We start from the raw sequence: 20415 nt of genomic DNA on the forward strand, positions 1-20415 counted from the left end.
TTACATAGGATGGCACTGGAGGTAAAAACGTTGTGGGTTTTGAGTTTTTAAAAAAAACTGAACTGGAGACCAGTAGGTAAAAATTAAAACATAAAACAGCCAGCCAAATCAGGCATGTGTCTTTTATTATGTTCACAATGAGGGGTTGTGTCAGTTTCATGGAAATAAGAGCACAGGTTAGTGTCAGTTTTAAAGTTCAATTTTAGATTAAGACTGATTCTCATAAGGAAGCGAAACTCTTGAATTTGCACTTACTGGAGTCCATTGCAGGTTGAAACAGCCACGGTGGACATGTCATTCCCTCTGATCTGACCGTGATAGTAGCAGTGTTCCCCACCCTATTGTGAAAACAGGAAGAGCGTTACCATGACAGCACATAAAACATACAGATGAGAGTGAAAGAAGAAGTGCATTTGTTAACCTTTTAAAACACATTAAAAGTTACATTATTGGATTTAAGTGTGAATCTCAGATAATGTCTGATTCTGACAGAACTCTGTGGTTTTAGCTTTAACCCATTCATTAGCAGGCTTTACCTTTTTAACCCTTAGGTTTATTTTGGTTTAAAATAAATAAATAAATAATAATAGTAATAATAATCTTTATTTTATATAGTGCTTTCCATGTGGTACATCTCAAAGCGCTTTACAAGTAAAATCACAACAGGTACATATCAGAATTTTAATGTAATACTTTAAGTAATATAAGTTGCAATTTAAATAGATACAAATTCTAGTTTAAAAAAGTAAGTTTTCAGTCGTGCTTTAAAAATACCAAGACTTGAGTCTTGGGGAAGAGCATTACATGTTTTTTTAGTTAGATTTAGAACTGTATGCAGGGTTTATAAACGAAGGACCTGTAATTGTTATCATTTCAAAGTTTTAGAATCCATTTATGCACATACACAGGACCAAGGTGAGTTTACCTTGACCTTGTATTAAAGCTGTGCTGAGGACTTAATTAACCAATAATTTTACACCTACCTATAAAACATCTGGTTTGTGAATTTACTTAGTTACATACTACTGTACATATAATCAACTTCAACCATAAAAACAATGATAATGATAAATGACTCGTCTGCAATGCAAATTAAATCCCTGATGTATATCCTCTAATAAAGAAAAGCTGCAATTCCCTGTTACACATGAGTTTCAGTCACAACAAGCAAGGCAGAACCCCTTTGACAGGGGTGACAGGAAGCACTTGGGGAGAAAATGCTTCTGTATCAAAGACTGCATACAGAAGGTCACTTCAGGACAAAAGTGATAACTCCTGTAATATTTACGATTTGTAGGAGAGACTTTGGATCATTACATCCCCAACTTCCCTGAAGAAATCAGAGATGGTAATCATAAAGGAAAGTGTAAGTATCCCTCCAGAACAACGCTGAATTACTGCTGTCCGTGGTGGCCCTGCACCATATTGACAGTGTTCTGGCAGGTGTTTCTCATTGTCCAGCCAGCACCTAACCTTCCCATCTTACACATTAGTAAGCAGGAAAATACAATCTTCTCCAGCCAATCTCCACCTCTGTTCCCTCTCTCTCTCCCATCTGATCCCTGAGGGAGGTGGGAATCAGCTCCCTCTAACCTGCGGAGGAGGCATTTCGCTGAGTTAGCCACTCTCTGATATATAACAAAGCAGTCCATGATTCAGCAACTGCAGTCCTGCTGGAGTTGTGTACTAGCCAAGATTTCAATCATTCTGCAGCTTTACATTCCTGTTTTCACCTCCAAATGAGACATACAAGAAGTGCACATCTTTTATTCAAATTGCATAAAGCACAATGAAAAACATTATAATAAACTGTACAGCTGTTACTGACAGTGCTGGTTTTTTAGTTTATCACATTCAACATCACTCAATGACAATTACCAGGAGGTTCACTGTAATCTGAACCACGTAGTAAATATCAATATTCTCCACTCCTTAACCTAACTGGGACGCTGGATTATACGTCAAACATGCAGAGAAATTGTTCTTGAGTTTAATATTATATATATGAATTGATTAACTCAATATGCGTCAGGGAGTCAAAAGCCTAGAAGAGCAAGTTCTGGGTCACCCTTGTTTTAGAGCCACACTGATTCACGTTACAGTGCTTAATTTACAGACAATTAGCCTACATATTTTAATCTTCCTGTCATCTTTTTATTTTTATTTCACACTACATTTACGCAAATATGCGTAAATAATTTTCTTCATTTTGCTTTTTAGTAGTTTTCTCCTTGATAATGGTAAAGTGTCGGTTATTGCCACCAGTAACAAATAGGTCAGATGTAACTGGGCAAAAAATAGCTTGTTCACACTTGTTATTTAAAGAACTGCAATTTTAATTAACTGTACTCTTGTCAACTCCCTATAGGAAGGTGCTTTAGAGTATTGCTGCTGAAGCAAGTGAGGATGCAGAGAGGTACTGCTTCACACTCCCCAGAGCTTTCTCTGTATTGTCTATCTAATTATACACCAAAGCTGACATGCCACTATCCTCCTGCTGCCCGCTCGCCACGTTGCCACAAGTGAAACGTTTTCCCTTGTGGCTCAACTATTTTTATGTAAAATGTATGCCACAAATGTTGTGTTTGACGGGAGGACAGAGGTTCGAATTAGAAACAGTCAGAGGACGGCGCTGCTTGTAAAAAATATATATTTTTAAAAACATGGCATCCGAACAGAAAAATTCTTGACATGTTTTAAAAAAAAAATTGTACAAATTATCAGAATCATTTTCCGAAAGATGTAGCCCAAGGAATACCAACCATGTACACACAACTAAAATATGACCGTGACAATCACAGGGAGGTGAAGCAGTCATGGTTTCAAACATACCATCTGGTCCCGAAAGAACATTTTCACAGACGGCAAGCCAGAAACACGCAGCTTCAAAAGATCACAGCTAAGTTTTTTTTTTTTTTTTTTTTTTTTGTTTGCTATCTCTTTAAAATGTGTTGAAATATATTTTGGAAATAGTAACAGAGTGGGTTGGAAAGAAGAACAATTTAATAAAAAAATAAACACATTTATTATTTTAAAAAGAAGGATTTGTCTCAGTATGATATATGAGTTTCAATGTCAGAATCGGTGCAACACTGTCAGCAGTCCCAGGTGAAAGAACATGGAAACAAAATAATGTTTTTTAAACACAGTAGTGGCTGTACAATCCTACTAATATTATTAATCACATTAGCACAATCTTGTGTAACTGGGGTTGGTCAGGTAGGCATTAATATTAACATACACTAATAGCACTGTCCTGCAATGGAAAGAAAACCAAGTCAGTCAAAATAATGAAAGGATTATGCAGTACATGAATATCTCTGCAAACCTATTCAGAATTTAGGAAATCTGTAATTACGTTTTTTCATGTGGGACTAAATTTGGCATTTATTAAATGAGAATCAAATTAGTGCACTTTAAATATGCTGTTTATTTGTATTGTAAAGGGTAGGGTCTGGCATTTAAATATCTACGTGTTTTCAAATAAAATACATGTCTTTTTGCCTTGTGAAACAGCATGCTTAACATGTTTCCATTATTGTTAAGTGGCTTAAGTTTTTCCAGTGTAGCTAAAAAATGTTAAGGTGCTTTAGCTACAGTGGCTAACTAAATGAAAGTCTTAGTGGGAATGTAGCTATCCCACAAAGTGAATAGGGACTGAAGCCAGAAATCAGCTAACAATTAGAAAAGAAAGCTGAAGACAGATACATTAGCAGCAGCGAGACCTGCAGACACAGAGACCAACACCAGTCTGTGAATGATGGCTACTGTATAGGGAAAGTCTTCTGTAAAATCTGTAGAATACTGTCATGAAGACTGGTCAGTGATCTTAATATATGTCTACCTGTACTCTAGCCAAACGATCTTAAATGGCAATGCAGCGGCACTACACTGGTTTATCAGTCAATAACATCACATTAGCATAAATCAATACCCACAATCCATTGTAGTGCCATAGTTGTGTTCCTACAGGGCCCCTATGCAGTATTTTTCCACTGTGTTGTCGCTGCTGGTAACGGTTCTGTTAAGATTTATTTATCAGAACTGTTTGCAGAGTATAGTATTACACTAGATCTACAAGTTGTATCCCTTTTTAAAACAGAAGCATGCAAGAAAACGAAAGAGTAAATCCTATTCTTTCATATTAACCATGTAAACAGGTGATGAGAAATTACACATTTTCATTTAAGAAGCAAGTTTAGGTTCACTATACATTCTTAATAGAGGTATACATCTAACTACATGTTCTGGTCCACATTTTTTTTTTTTTTATTAATTTGTATTTCAAATTAAATAATATGTAAGGTTAATTTTTAAGTTCACCACACATTCTGAATGGAGATACAGTAACACCTTTAAAATCTAACGTCATGATTAGACAGTGTGTATAAAAGCTCATGCCTAAAAAAAGCAAATGAAAAAACTATTTGACCGTCTAAAAAAAAAAAAAAAAAACACACTTTATTACTGTACATGTGCAGTAAAAGAAACACAATTGCCTCTACAAACTTGAAACACAACAATGCCTCAACAAAATCTTTACCTGTTAAAACCGTTCCTGTGCCTGCAGTATTTAGGCGCTTTCTACAGTCCTTTTCTCCTTGTTGCTTAAGTATGCACTTTTTGTTTTCAGAATGTCTGAAACGGTTGGCCTTGCGATTTTGAAATTTTCACCTTGCTCTTTTTGTGTTGGTTTTGCTAAGCGTTTAGCTTTTTCGAAAAGTGCACATTTTGTGTGAACGTTTACAGTATTTACTTTTCAACAACTGCACAATTTAGAATGCCTCTGGCAGGAAATTTGAGTCTACACATAACGGCTTGCTTTTGGAAAAGAAAAATGACCCTGTTGTAAGTTAGAAGTTTTTCTTTCTTTTTTTTTTTTATCTACTGCTTAGCGTTGCCCTGACAGTCAGCATGGTTTTACGAAAGGGAGATCGTGTCTAACTAACCCGCTTGATTTTTTTGAGGCTGCAACATCAACAATGGATAATTGCAAAGCATATGACATGTTTTATTTAGATTTCCAGAAAGTGTTTGACATAAAAGATTAATTTTCAAACCGAACACAGTAGGGATTCGAGGAAATGCATGCACATGGACTAGGGAGTGTTTAATATGTAGAAAACAGAAAGTAATGATTAGAGGAGAAACCTCAAAATGGAGCGAGGTAACCAGTGGAGTACTACAGGGATCAGTATTAGGTCCTCTGCTCGTCCCAATCTACATTAATGACACATTCTGGTATAGTAAGCAAACTTGTTAAATTTGCAGATGACACAAAAAAAGGAGTGGCAAACACTGTTGCATCAGCAAAAGTCATTCAAAATGATCTAGACAGAATTCAGAACTGGGCAGACACATGGCAAATTACATTTAATAGAGAAAAGTTTAAGGTACTACATGCAGGTAATAAAAATGTCAATTATAAATAACACATAGGAGATACTGAAATTGAAGAAGAAATCTATGAAAAAGATTTAGGACTTTATGTTGTCTTCATCTAGACAATGTGGGGAAGCTATAAAAAAGCCCAACAAAGTGCTCAGATATATAGTGAAAAGTGTTGAATTCAAATCAAGGGAAGTCATGTTAAAACTTTATAATGCATTACTAAGACCTAGAATATTGTGTTCAGTTCTTGTCACCTCGCTACAGAAAGGTTATTGCTGCAAAGAACAGAGACCAGAATTATTCCTGGTTTAAAAGGCATGTCATATGCAGGCTAAAATAATTGAATCTATTCAGTCTTGAACAAAGAAGACTGCGTGTTGAAATGACTCTAGCATTCAAAATTCTAAAAAGTATTGAAAATGTCAACCCAGATGGCTTTTTCGACCTGAAAAAAGAAACAAGGACCAGAGGTCACAAATTGAGATTAGATAAAGGGGCATTCAGAACAGATTCTGGGATTGATAAGCTACTAACAACCAAACAAGCATGATGGGCCGAATGGCCTCCTCTCGTCGTAACCTTTCTTATGTTCTTATGTCCTTGTAGCACCGTAACTTTGCACATGGCCAAAAGGTGCCTACATATCAGAGAGTCATGATCAAAGAGCCATTCTGATCTCAGACAGACGGCCCCTGTTTATGCATGAGTTGTTTCTGTTAAAAAGCGGATTTTGAGCATAGATGCAGAACCACAATCAACCCAAATAAAACTGGTTCTAATCAACGCAACTTCAGACCAAAGGAGCCGTCACCGAGTGCTGGCTGGTGCGCCTCCAATGAAGCAAGGGCCAACTGTTCATTGGTGAAAGTAGGAGATTTACACTACCTGTGGGATGTAAGCTGCCCTGCATATTATTGCCCATAACTTTTCGTGGCTCAAATGCTACCTGTCTAGACCTGTAGGTATACCTGCAGCTTCTGCATGTCATTACATTCTGTACTGTCTTTGGATTTGGTTTGCTCCTGAATTAAACTCTTTTGATTGAAGATTACCTGAAGAGGACTGACTTATTATTTTAAAGAAGAAAACAGACCTATTATTACACCGTTTGAGCTGGATTACAGTCACATTTACATTCATTTTAGGCAGAAGAGACTTAAAAAGAGACTTAAAAAAGGTTCTGGATTATAGTGGGTGTCATACCAGTCATTTCAATTTTTCTGGACCAAAAAATAATCACTAATTTATACAGAATGCGGGTTTGTAGAGGGGCTTGATTAGACAGGTTTTACTGTATGCCTCCACAGTACAGGTATGCTTTTCTATTTGATTATACAGCAGTTATTTACTACATATGCAGTGGATTCTGATTTGGGATCAGTTACAGCAATGCAGCTACATGGATTTGAATTATCTAGTAAGGTTTGTGTTTGAGTTTATGCCAAGAGCTCATCACCACACCCTACACCAGTAATTAGATTGCCATGCTTTTGGGCCCACAGAGATTTCCATTGGTACTTATTTATGAGGTTATTTAAGGCAACCTCCCCTGACACATTACTGAGATACAGAACTACAGTGGAAGAATAGAACTGAAAATCTAATTCATAGATTGAATGGTCTTAAACTGAAAGCAGAACTGGGAGAAAAATCCCAAGTGATCAGTGTGTGAACAACCTGCAGTAACCCCTTGAGAAATTCCAACAGTTCATTCTTTTCTAGATTAAGTACAAAGGTTTTTATTCAAAAGATACCATTCTTCAGAAAGCCACTACCTAGCATGTTTTGCCTTCCAAACATGCATTTCAAATCCCAAAGCAATCCTTCTGGTATCGATGGTGGAACCCAATCTGCATGCAATAAATTGAACAGATGAAATTAATCTAAAATTAATGCTTTTTTAATCTAAAGACAGATTATTACCCTCTGAAAAAACATACAAATAAAGTATTACCTTTGACAAGACTGGTTTCCCTTTTTCATAATGGATTTCCACATAATCAGAAGAAAGCAGGTCACTGTGAATAAGAACAAGAAAAGCAATTACTTTTGCAACATTACTCAGACTTGTACCTGTCAAGTTATTGTGGAGCGACACACTTGTTTATAGGAACTTGACTGTCTCTCATTTAAAAAAGGAAATATTTTATCATGTACTACATTACTTGGTAGGTTGTAATAATAATATACCATGTCATGAAACAATTTTTTTTTTTTTTTTAATTTATAATTTTTTTATCATTTCAAATTGGTCCAAAAATGATTCCCATTGTACTGCTTGTTTCCAGTGTACAGTACAATTGCATATTGAGAACAGAGTTACCTTTCAAATTTATTAAACTTTTAAACAATAAAGTGTAGAATTGTGAGCTCAAATGTTCTTAAAGGCGCAAAGAAAGTGACGCGTGTCTACATGATTCCTCAAGGGACAGGCAAACATAGAAGAGCCACCAGCGAAGCTACAGAAATAGAAGTGGCACAGCTCCCAAGTGAGACCGTTTTCAATGAATAAACAGCCGGTCCAGGTAAAGAATGCAGGGCCTGCGAAAAACACAATGTTAAAAATACTCAGGCACTTCACAAAGGGGAATAGGAAATCTTTCATAAAACTTTCACAACCAATTAACGTGTGTGCATTGCTGTCAATCTAAAAACTTCTAACTGCAAAAGCCTCAGCTTAACTCAGTTTTACCATAACGAGAGGCCTGTATCGCCTGGTCAATTTGTAACAAAATTCAAACAATGCAAAATGGTGATAAAAAGAGGGTGCCCTTAATGGTTGAGCGATTAGCTGGACAATACCAGTATGTCTCAGTGTGTCAGCGTTGTGATGGCTAGGGGGCAGCCGATTTGCGTCAGGCAGTGTAGTGCCCACTGCAATAAGAAGGAAGAAGAAAGATAGCAGCTACCTTGAATACCATTTGCTTCAAAACCTGTTCAAAAAATGCCATTGGTATAAGAATACCAGGGTATTACCCTGAAGAAACCCTAGCAGAACCACTGCTTAGCTAGACTTATCAGCAGGGGATTCAGCTTTGAACATTATGTTAGTTTCTGTTGTATTATCGTGATTTTAAGAAAGGCATATTATTTTAAAGGACTGCATTTTATCGCCTCATTCTAGAATAGATTAAGGTAGTTAGTAGGCCATCTAATTTGCAATCCACTGATGCAGGTTCGATGTGTAGATACAAAAGCTACTGTCTCATGAGCAAAGCAAATATGAAATGTTATTAAATATAGGGGGGATAAGAAAAATATTACTAAATAAATACTTCCCATCAGGAATGTTAATCACATTTATCTGTTTAAGAAAGTGTGACTTATCAAGTATTTGTACTTTTGACTTCAGTTGTGGTCATGAGGTTATATTATTTATTAACTTAGAACACTGGAAACATAAGAAACAAGCTGAATGCATGTCTGTGAAGGGCAGTGAAAGGTGCTATTTTTACTTGAAATCAATGAAGGCAAAGCAAATCAAGATCACAGTGCAGTCCTCACATTCAAAAGCAGCAGCAGAGGACCAGATTAATCAATATAAGAGTGTTTGAATCTGACCTTAGTTGGCTGTTAGATTCACAGAATTGCATTTCACAGGTCACGCTTCAAAGATGAAATTTAATGAGGCTCTTGCAACATCTTTAATATTGTACTTTCTACCTAACCTTTGTTTATCCTACATAAAACTTTATTTCCTTTTCTACTGTATTATGTTTTATGTTTCCTATTAGCTTAAAAGTGTACATTATGACACTGTCTCCATGTTGCAATGCATGTTGGTAAATCTTGTGTTCTGAAATGGGATAATTAATTGTTCTACTATCTGTATTTTCTTAATATTTTATTTCAAACCTATTTGTGTGTCCTTCATCATTTTCTATGTTGTTGCTGCTGAGATAATTATTTATAAAGCTTAATTTCTGTGGTGAGTTGTTTTTAAAAATGACCACTAGGGGCGTGCCACTGTGATTCAAATGTATGGGCCTAAAAATAAAGCAAAAACAAAAAAACAAACCCAAATTTCCACAGACCATTTATCTGTAGAATAAACCTGATGCTTTATAATTAATGAACACAATGTTGAATGAATGACATGGCAGGTAGCCTCTGCTGTAGCAATGTTCTTGATACCACTTTTTACTGTCACTGAGATGGTCACATATTAGAAACTATATGCAGAAGTTAAAACTGAGCAAGAGACACACTTGTCAAGGCCAATTGTCTGATTTTAAATTATTTATCGACCACCTACGTCAAACCTACTATTTCTGACTGAATTTGGGGATCTGCTATCTATACTGATAGATAATATTCTTTTATTGGGTGATATTAACCTTTATCTTGACATTGATTCTGACTCCTTGGAAGTTTTGAGGCTACTGGATTCCTTAGATTATATCCTGCATGTCAAAGGTCCTATGCATAATCGTGGCCACACTTTAGATCTGGTAATTCCTTGTGGTTTAGCTGTTAAGAACCTCTTACTATTTCTGATTATATTGCTATTCTTTTTTAGGTGAATCTGCCAGTATCTACAAAGACTGTGGACCATACATTTAAATCCCAGGTAATTAATTCTTCAACTGCTGTTAAGCCTTCTGATGTATTGAGCTCATTACCACTCTGAGTCCTTATCAGTAGAGGAGCTGGGTAATACCTACAAAACCACCTTGACTGGTATGTTAGATACTGTCACGCTCAAAACTTAGAGTGTCTTTTAAAAAAAGCTCACCGTGGTTTAATGATACAATTTGTAATATGAAATATGAGGGTCGTAAACTAGAACAGAAATGGTGGGAATCTAAACTTTTTTTAAGGTCACATGCATCCCTTTTTATGAACATTGTCCTCTGCAACTTATTTCACTGTACATGATATAATTTGGCACAGTTCAGCAAAACTAGCAGTCTGCTTGCGAGAGCCCAATGTCTAAATGTTGGTGGTGTTCAGGTCACGTGGTGTTCAGGTCACATGATTTGGATGGAACTAGGAAAGCTGTTCAATCCTGGTACTTCGGACTCTCTAGACAAGGTCAAAGCAGATCATAGCAGCTCAAAGCCAAGTAAAGGCAGATTTAGAGAAAACAACTCAATATTGGGGGTAACAGAACCCTGCATTTTATATTGCTGGATCACACATTATAACAAATAAATTAAAAATCCCAAGAAATTGCCTAAGAAAGTCAACTCACCAGCCAGACTGGTCTGTTAGCCTTTTAAAAAAAAGTTACAGACAACCTTTAAGGTGCACAAAATATCTCTGAAGAGATTGCACGTTAGCAAATATTACTTAGGCGAGTGCAAGAGCGTGTAGCGGGGAAACCATACTTACTTATTTAATGACAGGTCCAGGATAAATCTGGAGCCAAAGGCCTCTAGTTGAAAACTTGCTTGGGCGAGATGTACAGCCTGGTACAAAAACAAAAAGAGGCATTACTTCAGAGAGTTTAATTGTTCATAGATCCAGATTTGAAATACAATTGTTAGAGAGATCTCCTTCGGACCTTGAATCTATGACACACTAAGAGCCAAATTGTGTCAAATTTCAGAGCTAGGCAAAGTAGCTGCAGAAAGTGGGGTTGGTGGACTCTGCCTTTCATTCCCCAACATGGGGGTCTGGGAAAGTGACTAACTTCAGATAAAAAAATAAACTGAGGTCCTCTCAACGCACTTTAAAGATCCCACGGCATGTCATTGATAAATTCCATTCATTTTCTAAAATTAAACTGTAATACCCCAACAGGCTCAGGGCATCCCAGGGAACAGGAACCAATTCCAATGTGTAACCACAGTGCTGGTAAAGTGATACAAAACATATATAGTCAAATGTATCAAGATTAATACAGTAAGTACAATTTGAACTATTTTTTTTTCAAGTCCATAAATAAAGTAGTTTATCATTTAAAAAGCTAGTTACAAGTACAGTGTAAAGAAAACAAAAATCCTTAATTAACCATCTCAGTTCCTTCTTCCTAGTTTGGTATCATTAAAAGTTATCAAGATTTTAATATATTATTATATGTCTGTAGATCTGTCACAATCTTGTTTCTGTGAATTATTTTACCTTCTACCTGCATGAAGTTTGGCATGTCTGTTAAGTTTATGATTTGCTTGATGTTGTAACTGGCCAACACTGGCCGTCAATTAACACTAAAAATACAGCTTTCTGGTCTAACTCAGTTGTAAAACCTGGTAAAAACCTGTTATAAATTAACCAGTCAATCAATGGTATTACTTTACCGCTGTTATGCTTTTTACTGCATATCAGCTGACACTGCACTTCCTCTGACCCAGCACCAAGAAAACACATCAGTTTTTCTTATGCAAGAACATACTGAGTTGCTCCTTTCAGGAGTCCTGCTCCCAGACATAAACGGATACATCACCTAAATACTATTACAATACTGGCATAATCAAATGCCAGAATAGCCACAATGCAATGCATTCCTCCTTACCAATGTAAGACAGGCCTGCCTTTGACAATTGAATGTAAACATATACAGTTACCTAATGCAGTCAAGCCCTTTTAAGATCAGATCTCAATTGCCACTTGATCTAATCCCTGATCTGATCCAAAACTACTTGTGTATTGAGTATTTAAAGTAACATAAGTGTTTGAAAAACATTAGTCACCATAGAACAATTTAGGATCAGTACAAATCACTCATTTAAACAGGTCCCAACCCAACTGGTAAAGTGGCTGTGTGAGTCTCTTTAGTTTATTTTGGTCTTTTTAAGTAAGTTTACACTGAGAACCTTTGTGAAATCTGTAATGGACAAAACTGCTACACAATGGGAATTGTATTTACATCCCTGTCATGGCTGGGTTTATTGTGCCAGGACGCAGCCACATTTTATGAAGGTCAAATAAAGAAAAACAGCAGAGAATGTGTATGAATTATACATATAGCCTTGGTAAGAGAAAAAGCTCTGGACTTGCATAGAAAATGTATTGATGCAAGCACAGTCAAAGTAACACCTGCAGTAAAGCTGTAGTGCTTTTCCACATACTGTTTTTCATAACTGCCTGTCAGCAGCAGGATTTGTAAGCTATACTGCAATGACTCACGCGCTATTCACAGAATGATATCACGATCTCAAGCTATAAGGGTTGGGTGGCTATAAGGGTTCAGTTCGGGTACCAGAGCTCCAGTGCAGCAAGAGGAATAAAAATAGCACTAGATTAAAACCCTGTTTCTGTGTCTTCAATGAAGAAAGGTTCTTGTCAGAATGCACCACATGATGTGCTGTTACCGCTCCTGAAACATCACATACAGTATCTGCCAACTGTCGCAAATCTACTGAGCCATTTGGCTATTTAGACTCACGCATCAGTGAAATTGCAGCTATAAATGTCAGTCGTTGTTATGGTAGCTAGTGTAACAGATTATTTTACAAGAAACTGCATTGGGGGGAAACATCTTTGAATTGTATAATAAACATGAAGCAAAATTAACACAGCCTGGATGCCAAAATTGTAGCATATACAGTACAGTGTCATTTACTGTAAGCCTGAGACTAAGTGGAGGGTAAGTGTTGGGCAGGAAGGGGGGGGGGGGGGGGGGGGGGGGGTGGGGTGTACCACGTTGTTTGTTGCATAACTTGTGACGGAACTTGGAACTGGGTTTACACATTGCCAATGTTCTGAACAATCTACTTAAAAAAAAAACACAAAAAAAACACTTCCTTAAAAAAAAATCTGCTTGGAATTTGAGGTGCCTACAGACTACCAGCAGTTTGACACTCAGCTCCTGCTCCAGACTTACTGCATCGCCAGCAGATCTGAAAGTTCCTTTTAATCCCCATTTCCCTCCTGGAATAAAGGGCAAGAATTCATGATTCGTTACGAAGCAGGTGCTGCTGATACAGACAGTCAGGGCCTTGCAGTGCTCGTCTGCTTTCTTAGGGGCCCTGTCTGTTAAGAATGACTTTAAAGCATGAGAGGGAGTTTTAGCATTTGAGGTTTCTGGAGTTGTTCTCTGGATTTATCCATTAACAGTGTGAGCGTGTGTGTGTGTGTGTGTGTGTGTGTGTGTGTGTGTGTATATATATATATATATATATATATATATATATATATATATATATATATATATATACATATACATATACATATATGCATGTGTTTGTATGTGTGTGTGTACACTACATCTACAGTGATCAAATATAAAAAAATATCATTACATTCCAAACCTAAAACTGACAACACTTACAGTAAGTATTACAAATGCAACAGTTGGCAATAAAGCCCTTATAAATGTTGGTAAAAAGCATATAAAAGTGTAATAAAGCATTGAGAAAAGGTAGTCTAGCATAGTATAGCAGAAAGATATTAAGTGAATCATATTAAAACTACAGCAAACAATAGAAAATGCATGACACTATATAAGCACTGCAAAAGTGCACAATTAATGTGGCAAAAAAAAAATAAAATTACCCTTCATAGTCTCCATAACAATATATACCAAGCATCAAAAGAAACTTATCACTATTATAACACATTTATTTTCGAAAAAAATAAGGTATATAAATGATGGACACTGACAAAATGTTTTTGGTTTCTTTTTAATCATTTGATCATTCATCCTTGACCATGACATGCTTGAGTGACTATGACTGAAGCATATGCACTTAATCACCTAATTAGTGAGTCAGTTGATTGGACACTGGATATGGAGTGATTTTAGCTGTTGAATTGCAAGCTTGAATAAAAGCAATAAAGAAAAGCATAGAAAAAAAAACAATATGCCACATCTGTCAAGACAGCAGCGCCTTCATGCAATCGGTATGTTGGAGGCTTGACTAGGGCAGTGTAATGTGGCTCGCCGTCTTGGGTGCTCACAGCCAGCAATTTCAAAGCTGGCGAGACGGTATAACCAGACACACTGCCAATGACAGGCCACGAACTGGGAGACCAAGAATCACAACACCTGCTCAAGATCAACAGATCATTTTGCAGCATCTTGGTGATGTCAGTTGTCAATCAGCACAATAGTCACGCCACTTATTCTAAAACAGAGTTTGTCATTTTTCAATCACATCTAGTGAATTTTATCCAAATATAAGTGATATGTTTCTTTTGATGCTCAAATAAAAGTGATAAATTTCTTTTGATGCTCAGTATAGTTCACTCACAACATTTTTTGGCCATTACCTTGAGAAGGATGATATAGTATAGGGGTGGCCAACCATGGTCCTGGAAAGCGTTAGTCTTCTGGTTTTTGTTCCACCTATGTTGAACCAATTATTTTCATTGATGATTTAAAGAGACCCAGAAAACCTGCAGGATTGTGGCTCTCCAGGACCAGGATTGGTCACCACTGCCACAGTACATAGTTAAGGTGGAAGTATGTCTGTATATAGTTAAGGTGAAACTTGGCACTAACTTGGTAGGGGCTCCACGCAAGGCTTATGGGAAGTACCATTTAAGGATGGCGGGGGGAGGGGGAAGGGGGGTTGGGGCATGTTGGCTGAGTACATGTACAAAACTTGGTTGTCCCTGTTTTAGTTTTGACAGGCAATGGTGGAACAGCAGTTGTACTGAAATCCATAATTATGATAATTTTAAATCAGTTTTGAAAATGGTAAATATCAAGCAACAGTGCTGTTTTAGCAAAAACAAAACTGCTTATATTTTTACATTTGTATAAGCACGTTATCCTAATTGCAAAAAAAAAAAAAAGATACCCATTTTTTGTAAAATGTTTCTTATCTAATTCGAATGTACAGTGGCTTCCTATTTCAATATGAGCAGGATACTGCAGGCATATTAGTGTTTTTTTTAAGTGTACACAGCTTTTTGCTGCTGTAGCTTTAGGGAAAAATAACCCCCCGGGCTATGAAGGATGGCAGGTGGTAGGTAGCACCAGTAATTGAACTCCGAGATTCTAGTGCCCTCAATGTAATATGTTGCAGCTGACATCAATAAGTGTGTCTGCTGAATTAACAATACGGCCGCCATTCCTCACTAAGTGGGACTGTCATCCTTGAGATAACATTACATCTTGCAGATGTAATGTTATCTTCAATTCAGCTCATTAATGTTTATTTTTTTCCCCCAAAACAGCCCCTTGGTTATCTTAGAATGATCTCTACTTTTTGCTTATGATTACAGTTTAAAACTTTTGCCAACCTGTATGGCTGACAAACTCTGCAGCCCCTCATCTGTGCCTTGTGTGCAAGAAACAATCTCACTATGTACAATTTAAACATTTATAGAAAACTTTTTTTTTTTAAGAAGTAGACATGTGTTTTTCATAATACAATCGTGCATTTTCCAGTTTGTTTTAAGACACCAAGCTACTGTATTTTCCACCCAATTTAGAATGCCTGAAACACTACAACAATCTCTAAGAAAGTGGGTGTCAGTGACGGAAGCACTATGAGCCGCATTCTGAGTAGTTCTGGTTAAAATAAATAAATAAATAAAAGTAATGCTGGATATTTTAAGTGCCACGAGACTTTATCCTCTCGTACGTGATTTTCGGCCGCTATCTTTAAGGATTATAGAAACTCAGTACACTGCAGTACATACACAGTTTTGGGACGCCAGCTCACTGAAGGTTACACACATATTATTCACGCACCTTAAAAGCCACCTACCCAGCTTGTTTAAAAGTACATACTCTGGGCTTTCCAAAGTTGTATTCAGTGTGTATATGTGGTACTCCTACGATCACCTGCAATTACGTCTCTCATCATGTGACAGAGTTCACAGCTTTGGTTTGTTTTGAGTCTACCGTTCTGGTATTGTAGCAGCTTTACTGAAAGGGGCGGTATCGTTGAAAAGCTTAGATGCTCAGCTCCTCATCCATGTTCATTTCATATTGCGGTTCAATGGTGCACTGTTTTTTTGGGGGGGGTTTGTTTCAGAGGCATCTATGATTACAATATAGCAGTGACCAAACATGATTATTTTGGAAAAATATATATATTTTTTTTTTTTGGGGGGGGGGGGGGGGGGTTTTTTTTTTTTTTTTTACATATATTTTCATTTCTACCACATATAATATGCCTAATCCTGTGGCAACTTACATAATATGAAAGGACATTTTGTGGCCTTTGATATGTTACATGCACGCAGCACAAACTATCCAGTAGTTAAACATGCATAATTGAAAACAGTGAAAAACAGGTGGAAATAAGGCTTTAAAAAAAGAAACTGAGCACTGGTTAATAATAAAAGCACCTTTTTCTTCTGCTGCAGCAAAAACTTCACGTCAGGCATTGGCAAAAGCAATGGAGAGTGCTCTGTTTCACAGTGATGAACAGCTGTTAGGTCTCCTGAAAGCAGCTTATTTTAAAGCACCACCTGCGTGAATGATGATGCAGTAAAATATATATATATATATATATATATATATATATATATATATATATATATATATATATATATATATATATATATATATATATATATTTTTTTTACATGCAAAAGTGACTTTTCTTTTGCTAGATCCCCCAAAAATTTTGGAACTCCCCCCAGCACACAGAAATGAAATTGAAGTCCTGAGTAGTAAATATACACATAATAAAGTCATATTATCTAGTTCTTATCACTCAGAAACTAACATACAGTATGTTCTGTTACAGTGTAGATAGCTCAACATAGTCAATGGTAAGTGTTTGCACAATCAATTGCTCTGTGTACATACATACCTGGTCAAATTATTTATTTTTGTAAAAAAAAAAAAAAAAAAAAAAAAAGGTCAGTTTCTTATACAGAAAATGCAAGCAAAATATTATGCTCCTATCTATAAATAGGCATATCAGCATAATATGTCCTTACATCAGTTAACAATAGTATATTTTCAGTTGCTCGAATCACAATCTCCAAGTAACCACTGGGCATACATATGTCCTTCCAACAATCAAACATTGCACTCTTGTTGTTTTTTTTTTCAGTGCATATATTGTATCAGTATTAGTGCATGTATTTTAAAACACATTTGGCTATTTTAAAGTCCAGACATACACACACACACATATATATATATATATATATATATATATATATATATATATATATATATATATATTGTGTGTGTGTGTGTGTAGGGTAATTAGAAAGTAAGTTTACCACATCAACACAGGATATCAATGTGTGTGTGTGTTTGAGTGAGTGTGTGTGTATGTGTGCGCGCGTGTGTGTGACTAACCTGGTTTTGTTTTTGTTGATTTCTTGCCAGAGTGTTCAGATTATGGTAGGTGCTCTCTGAGTCCTCGTTAAGGTAATATATCAGTCTGGAGGGGAATGTGATTTCCCGTTCAACAGCAGGCTCGCTACTGTTGCTGCTGCTGTATGATTCTGCACCATCTCCCACTGCTGGTGTTGATACTGCGTCCCTAACGGTGTCATTTTCAAGCCAAGACGACGCTAAAAACATGACAACCAATATGTGTATCATACAACCTCATATCAAAAGTTTCGTTTATTGTACAGTTATGATTAACGTGGCATTTGCATGCAAATATATGTGACATTTAAATGCGGAATGTTATAGACACGTCATCTGTAGATATATTTGACGGTTTTAACTGTTTTGTATATTAACTATGACTTATTCTATGCTGTAACATTTGTCAAGATCAATAATTCTAGTGTTTCGCAGGTCACAGATACACATTGTACATTTCTTAGTTTAATCGTTATATCTTACAGTTTTAAAACACATGACACATACCCGTAATATTTATATACATAAAATATTAATCATAACGCCATTACAAACATTTCTTAGTACTTGTACCAATCCATAGTGCAACCTAGATCTATCTGCAAATAATTCAGTGAAAGATCTGTTTATCTTTTTATTGTATTTTAGCTGCATCTTCCTTGTATTAGTAACTCGCTGTATAAGCAACGTACGTTAAAATTTAAATCCTATCCCACAATTCTAGAAAAATACAGCTTGTAGACCTTTGATTAATTTTAATGTTGCTCTGCATCTTTTAATAGCATGCATTTTATTTATCATAATATTGAAGAAAAAAATATAAGAAAAACACAGAATCCTCAGAAAATACCCCCTCATCTATTTTGTTAAATAAAACCTGGAGTGTCTCTTACATTATCACGAAAGCAGGGTTTTTTTTTTTTTTGGTCTGCACATGAACACTGTGCTAAATAAATAAATAAATAAATAAATAAATAAAACACCATAAAGCAAGCATAGAATGGTAAAAGTGCAATAGCAGGAAAAGTATTATAACGCGCCCACATTCTTGCAGAATTATAACACAATTAGAAACATTAAAAAATGCTTAACATGGTGGTTGATACATACCCGTTGACGCGAAACCGAATGGCTGGAACCAAGAGAAAAGGATGCTGGCAAATAGATGTTGCAGATATATTAAATACATGATTCATATTTGGAGTGTAAAAAGCGTGGTTCAACACATTGGCGCTGTGACGAGTTCGTGGCCCATTGTTAAAGGAAATACTGTTGAAATTCGGAATTTCTATCCAGTAAAAAAGAAGCCCTGAGCACCCTTGTTGCAGTTTGCAGAGGGTTGCCTGGAAGGCGGTGGCTGCAAGCAGGACTGATGAGCCTGGTACTGATGCTGCAGCGCGCGCAAGTGCTCTCGAGCTCTCTTTCTGCAAAGGCAGAGGTTGGTCGGTCATGTGCGTGGTGGTGAGTTATGGTGCGCGTTCCCAAGTGGCTTGAAGCGTGTGCTCGAGTATTTGCTTAGTTTCAGTTGGTTGTAGCCCACTGCAAACTGTAACCCTTTGTTTTCCGTTTTTAAACATTAACAGGAGACTTTGACTAAAGAAAACCTAATCTGAAAAATTATTTAGCAGTACAGTACAACTTAATATAACTCCCGGCCAGCCAGGTGCTTCCACAAGGGGGGGGGGGGGGGGGCAGGGGCACTGGCCCCTCCAGTAATCATCTCCAAAATATTTGCACTTTCTGCCAATGACATTCACGAACTGAACGTACTCAGTTTGCACACGTTCCCACGTAACTTGCAGTTCAGTACTGACTGTTTGTCCCCTTAATGTTTGAGTCCAGTTGCAGCAGTTAGTGGAAAAAAAAAAACGCTTTTTTGTTATGCAATTTTATGCTAAAATGAAAACATGAAAACTGTGTACTAAAGGGAAAGCACTTGTGAAGCTGAATCAATAATTTCAATGCAGAGTTCCTGAAATGCAGTGGGATTTATTTGTACACAACATTGAGCTCATTTTTAACGCTCAGGAATCAGAAATGCAATGGCTCAGAATTCATGAAGGTCTTGGGACTTCTGTATATCCACGCTATCTGACCTATTGTTGCTTTTGGCCACGGTACCTGTTACAGTTACAACTGCAGAAAGATGTGTGAGTTTTGAAATGCTCCACAGCCTACTGAAATTGCGAGGGTAGTGCTATTTATTTATATAACCATATTAACACACGTACAATATATTGTAGCGATCTAGGTTAACGCAGGCAGGCACATTACAAAGGGCGAGGCAAATCACACACAGGCGGAAAGCGGGCTCGAACCCAGGCCTTTACGCACTAAATCATAGCGGCGCTACCCCTGTACAAGAGTCACGTTTCCATTCCTGCACACCCCCCTGCTCCCGACCCTTACACAAAAAATTGTATTTTTGTCTTCTGTTAAGAGCATTTCAAACATACAACACATGTATTTTCTTTTTTTTTTTTTTTTTAAAAAAGAACTGTGGTGCCATAACAATAGAAGGTTAAAGCCATCTCCATGCCTTAGTTTGTATGCAGTCCTGTCCTGGATATTTAGCCCCTACCTCTTGAGTGCCCTCTTTCCTGTCATTAACCAAATTCAGTCAGGAAACTAATGCGATAGATTATTTTTCAAAACAAACTAGACAACACTACTAAATTATACACATTTTACATTACATTGTTTGGCTTTTGGCCTTGACTTTTGAGGTATCCCTGCCCATAAATTAGCTTGCAGATAAGTAAAATAAAGGCTGACCGCAGGGCAGTCATGGGCAGGGTGGCAGGATAGCTGCCCTCCCTTGTCACATGAAGTTAAAAAGCAGGTGG

General features: G+C 36.8%; 1 protein-coding gene across 2 annotated transcripts in view; it reads right to left on the reverse strand.

Annotated features, from left to right (window-relative positions):
* Positions 1–19192, reverse strand: part of LOC121322132 (disintegrin and metalloproteinase domain-containing protein 23-like) — a 48878-nt gene extending 29686 nt beyond the window's left edge. The window contains exons 1-5 of one of the 2 annotated variants that reach the window (XM_041261672.1): positions 18680–19192; positions 17552–17769; positions 10726–10802; positions 7346–7409; positions 256–338 (exon numbers count right to left, since the gene is read on the reverse strand). In XM_041261672.1, coding sequence (XP_041117606.1) covers positions 256–338; positions 7346–7409; positions 10726–10802; positions 17552–17769; positions 18680–18758 — 521 coding nt within the window. In that variant the 5' untranslated portion in view covers positions 18759–19192. The remainder of the gene's footprint in view (positions 1–255; positions 339–7345; positions 7410–10725; positions 10803–17551; positions 17770–18679) is intronic. The other variant, XM_041261671.1, reaches the window with a different exon arrangement.
* Between the last annotated feature and the right edge of the window lie 1223 nt (positions 19193–20415).

Source organism: Polyodon spathula, chromosome 10, assembly GCF_017654505.1.
Source record: "Polyodon spathula isolate WHYD16114869_AA chromosome 10, ASM1765450v1, whole genome shotgun sequence".
Classification (NCBI taxonomy): domain Eukaryota; kingdom Metazoa; phylum Chordata; class Actinopteri; order Acipenseriformes; family Polyodontidae; genus Polyodon; species Polyodon spathula.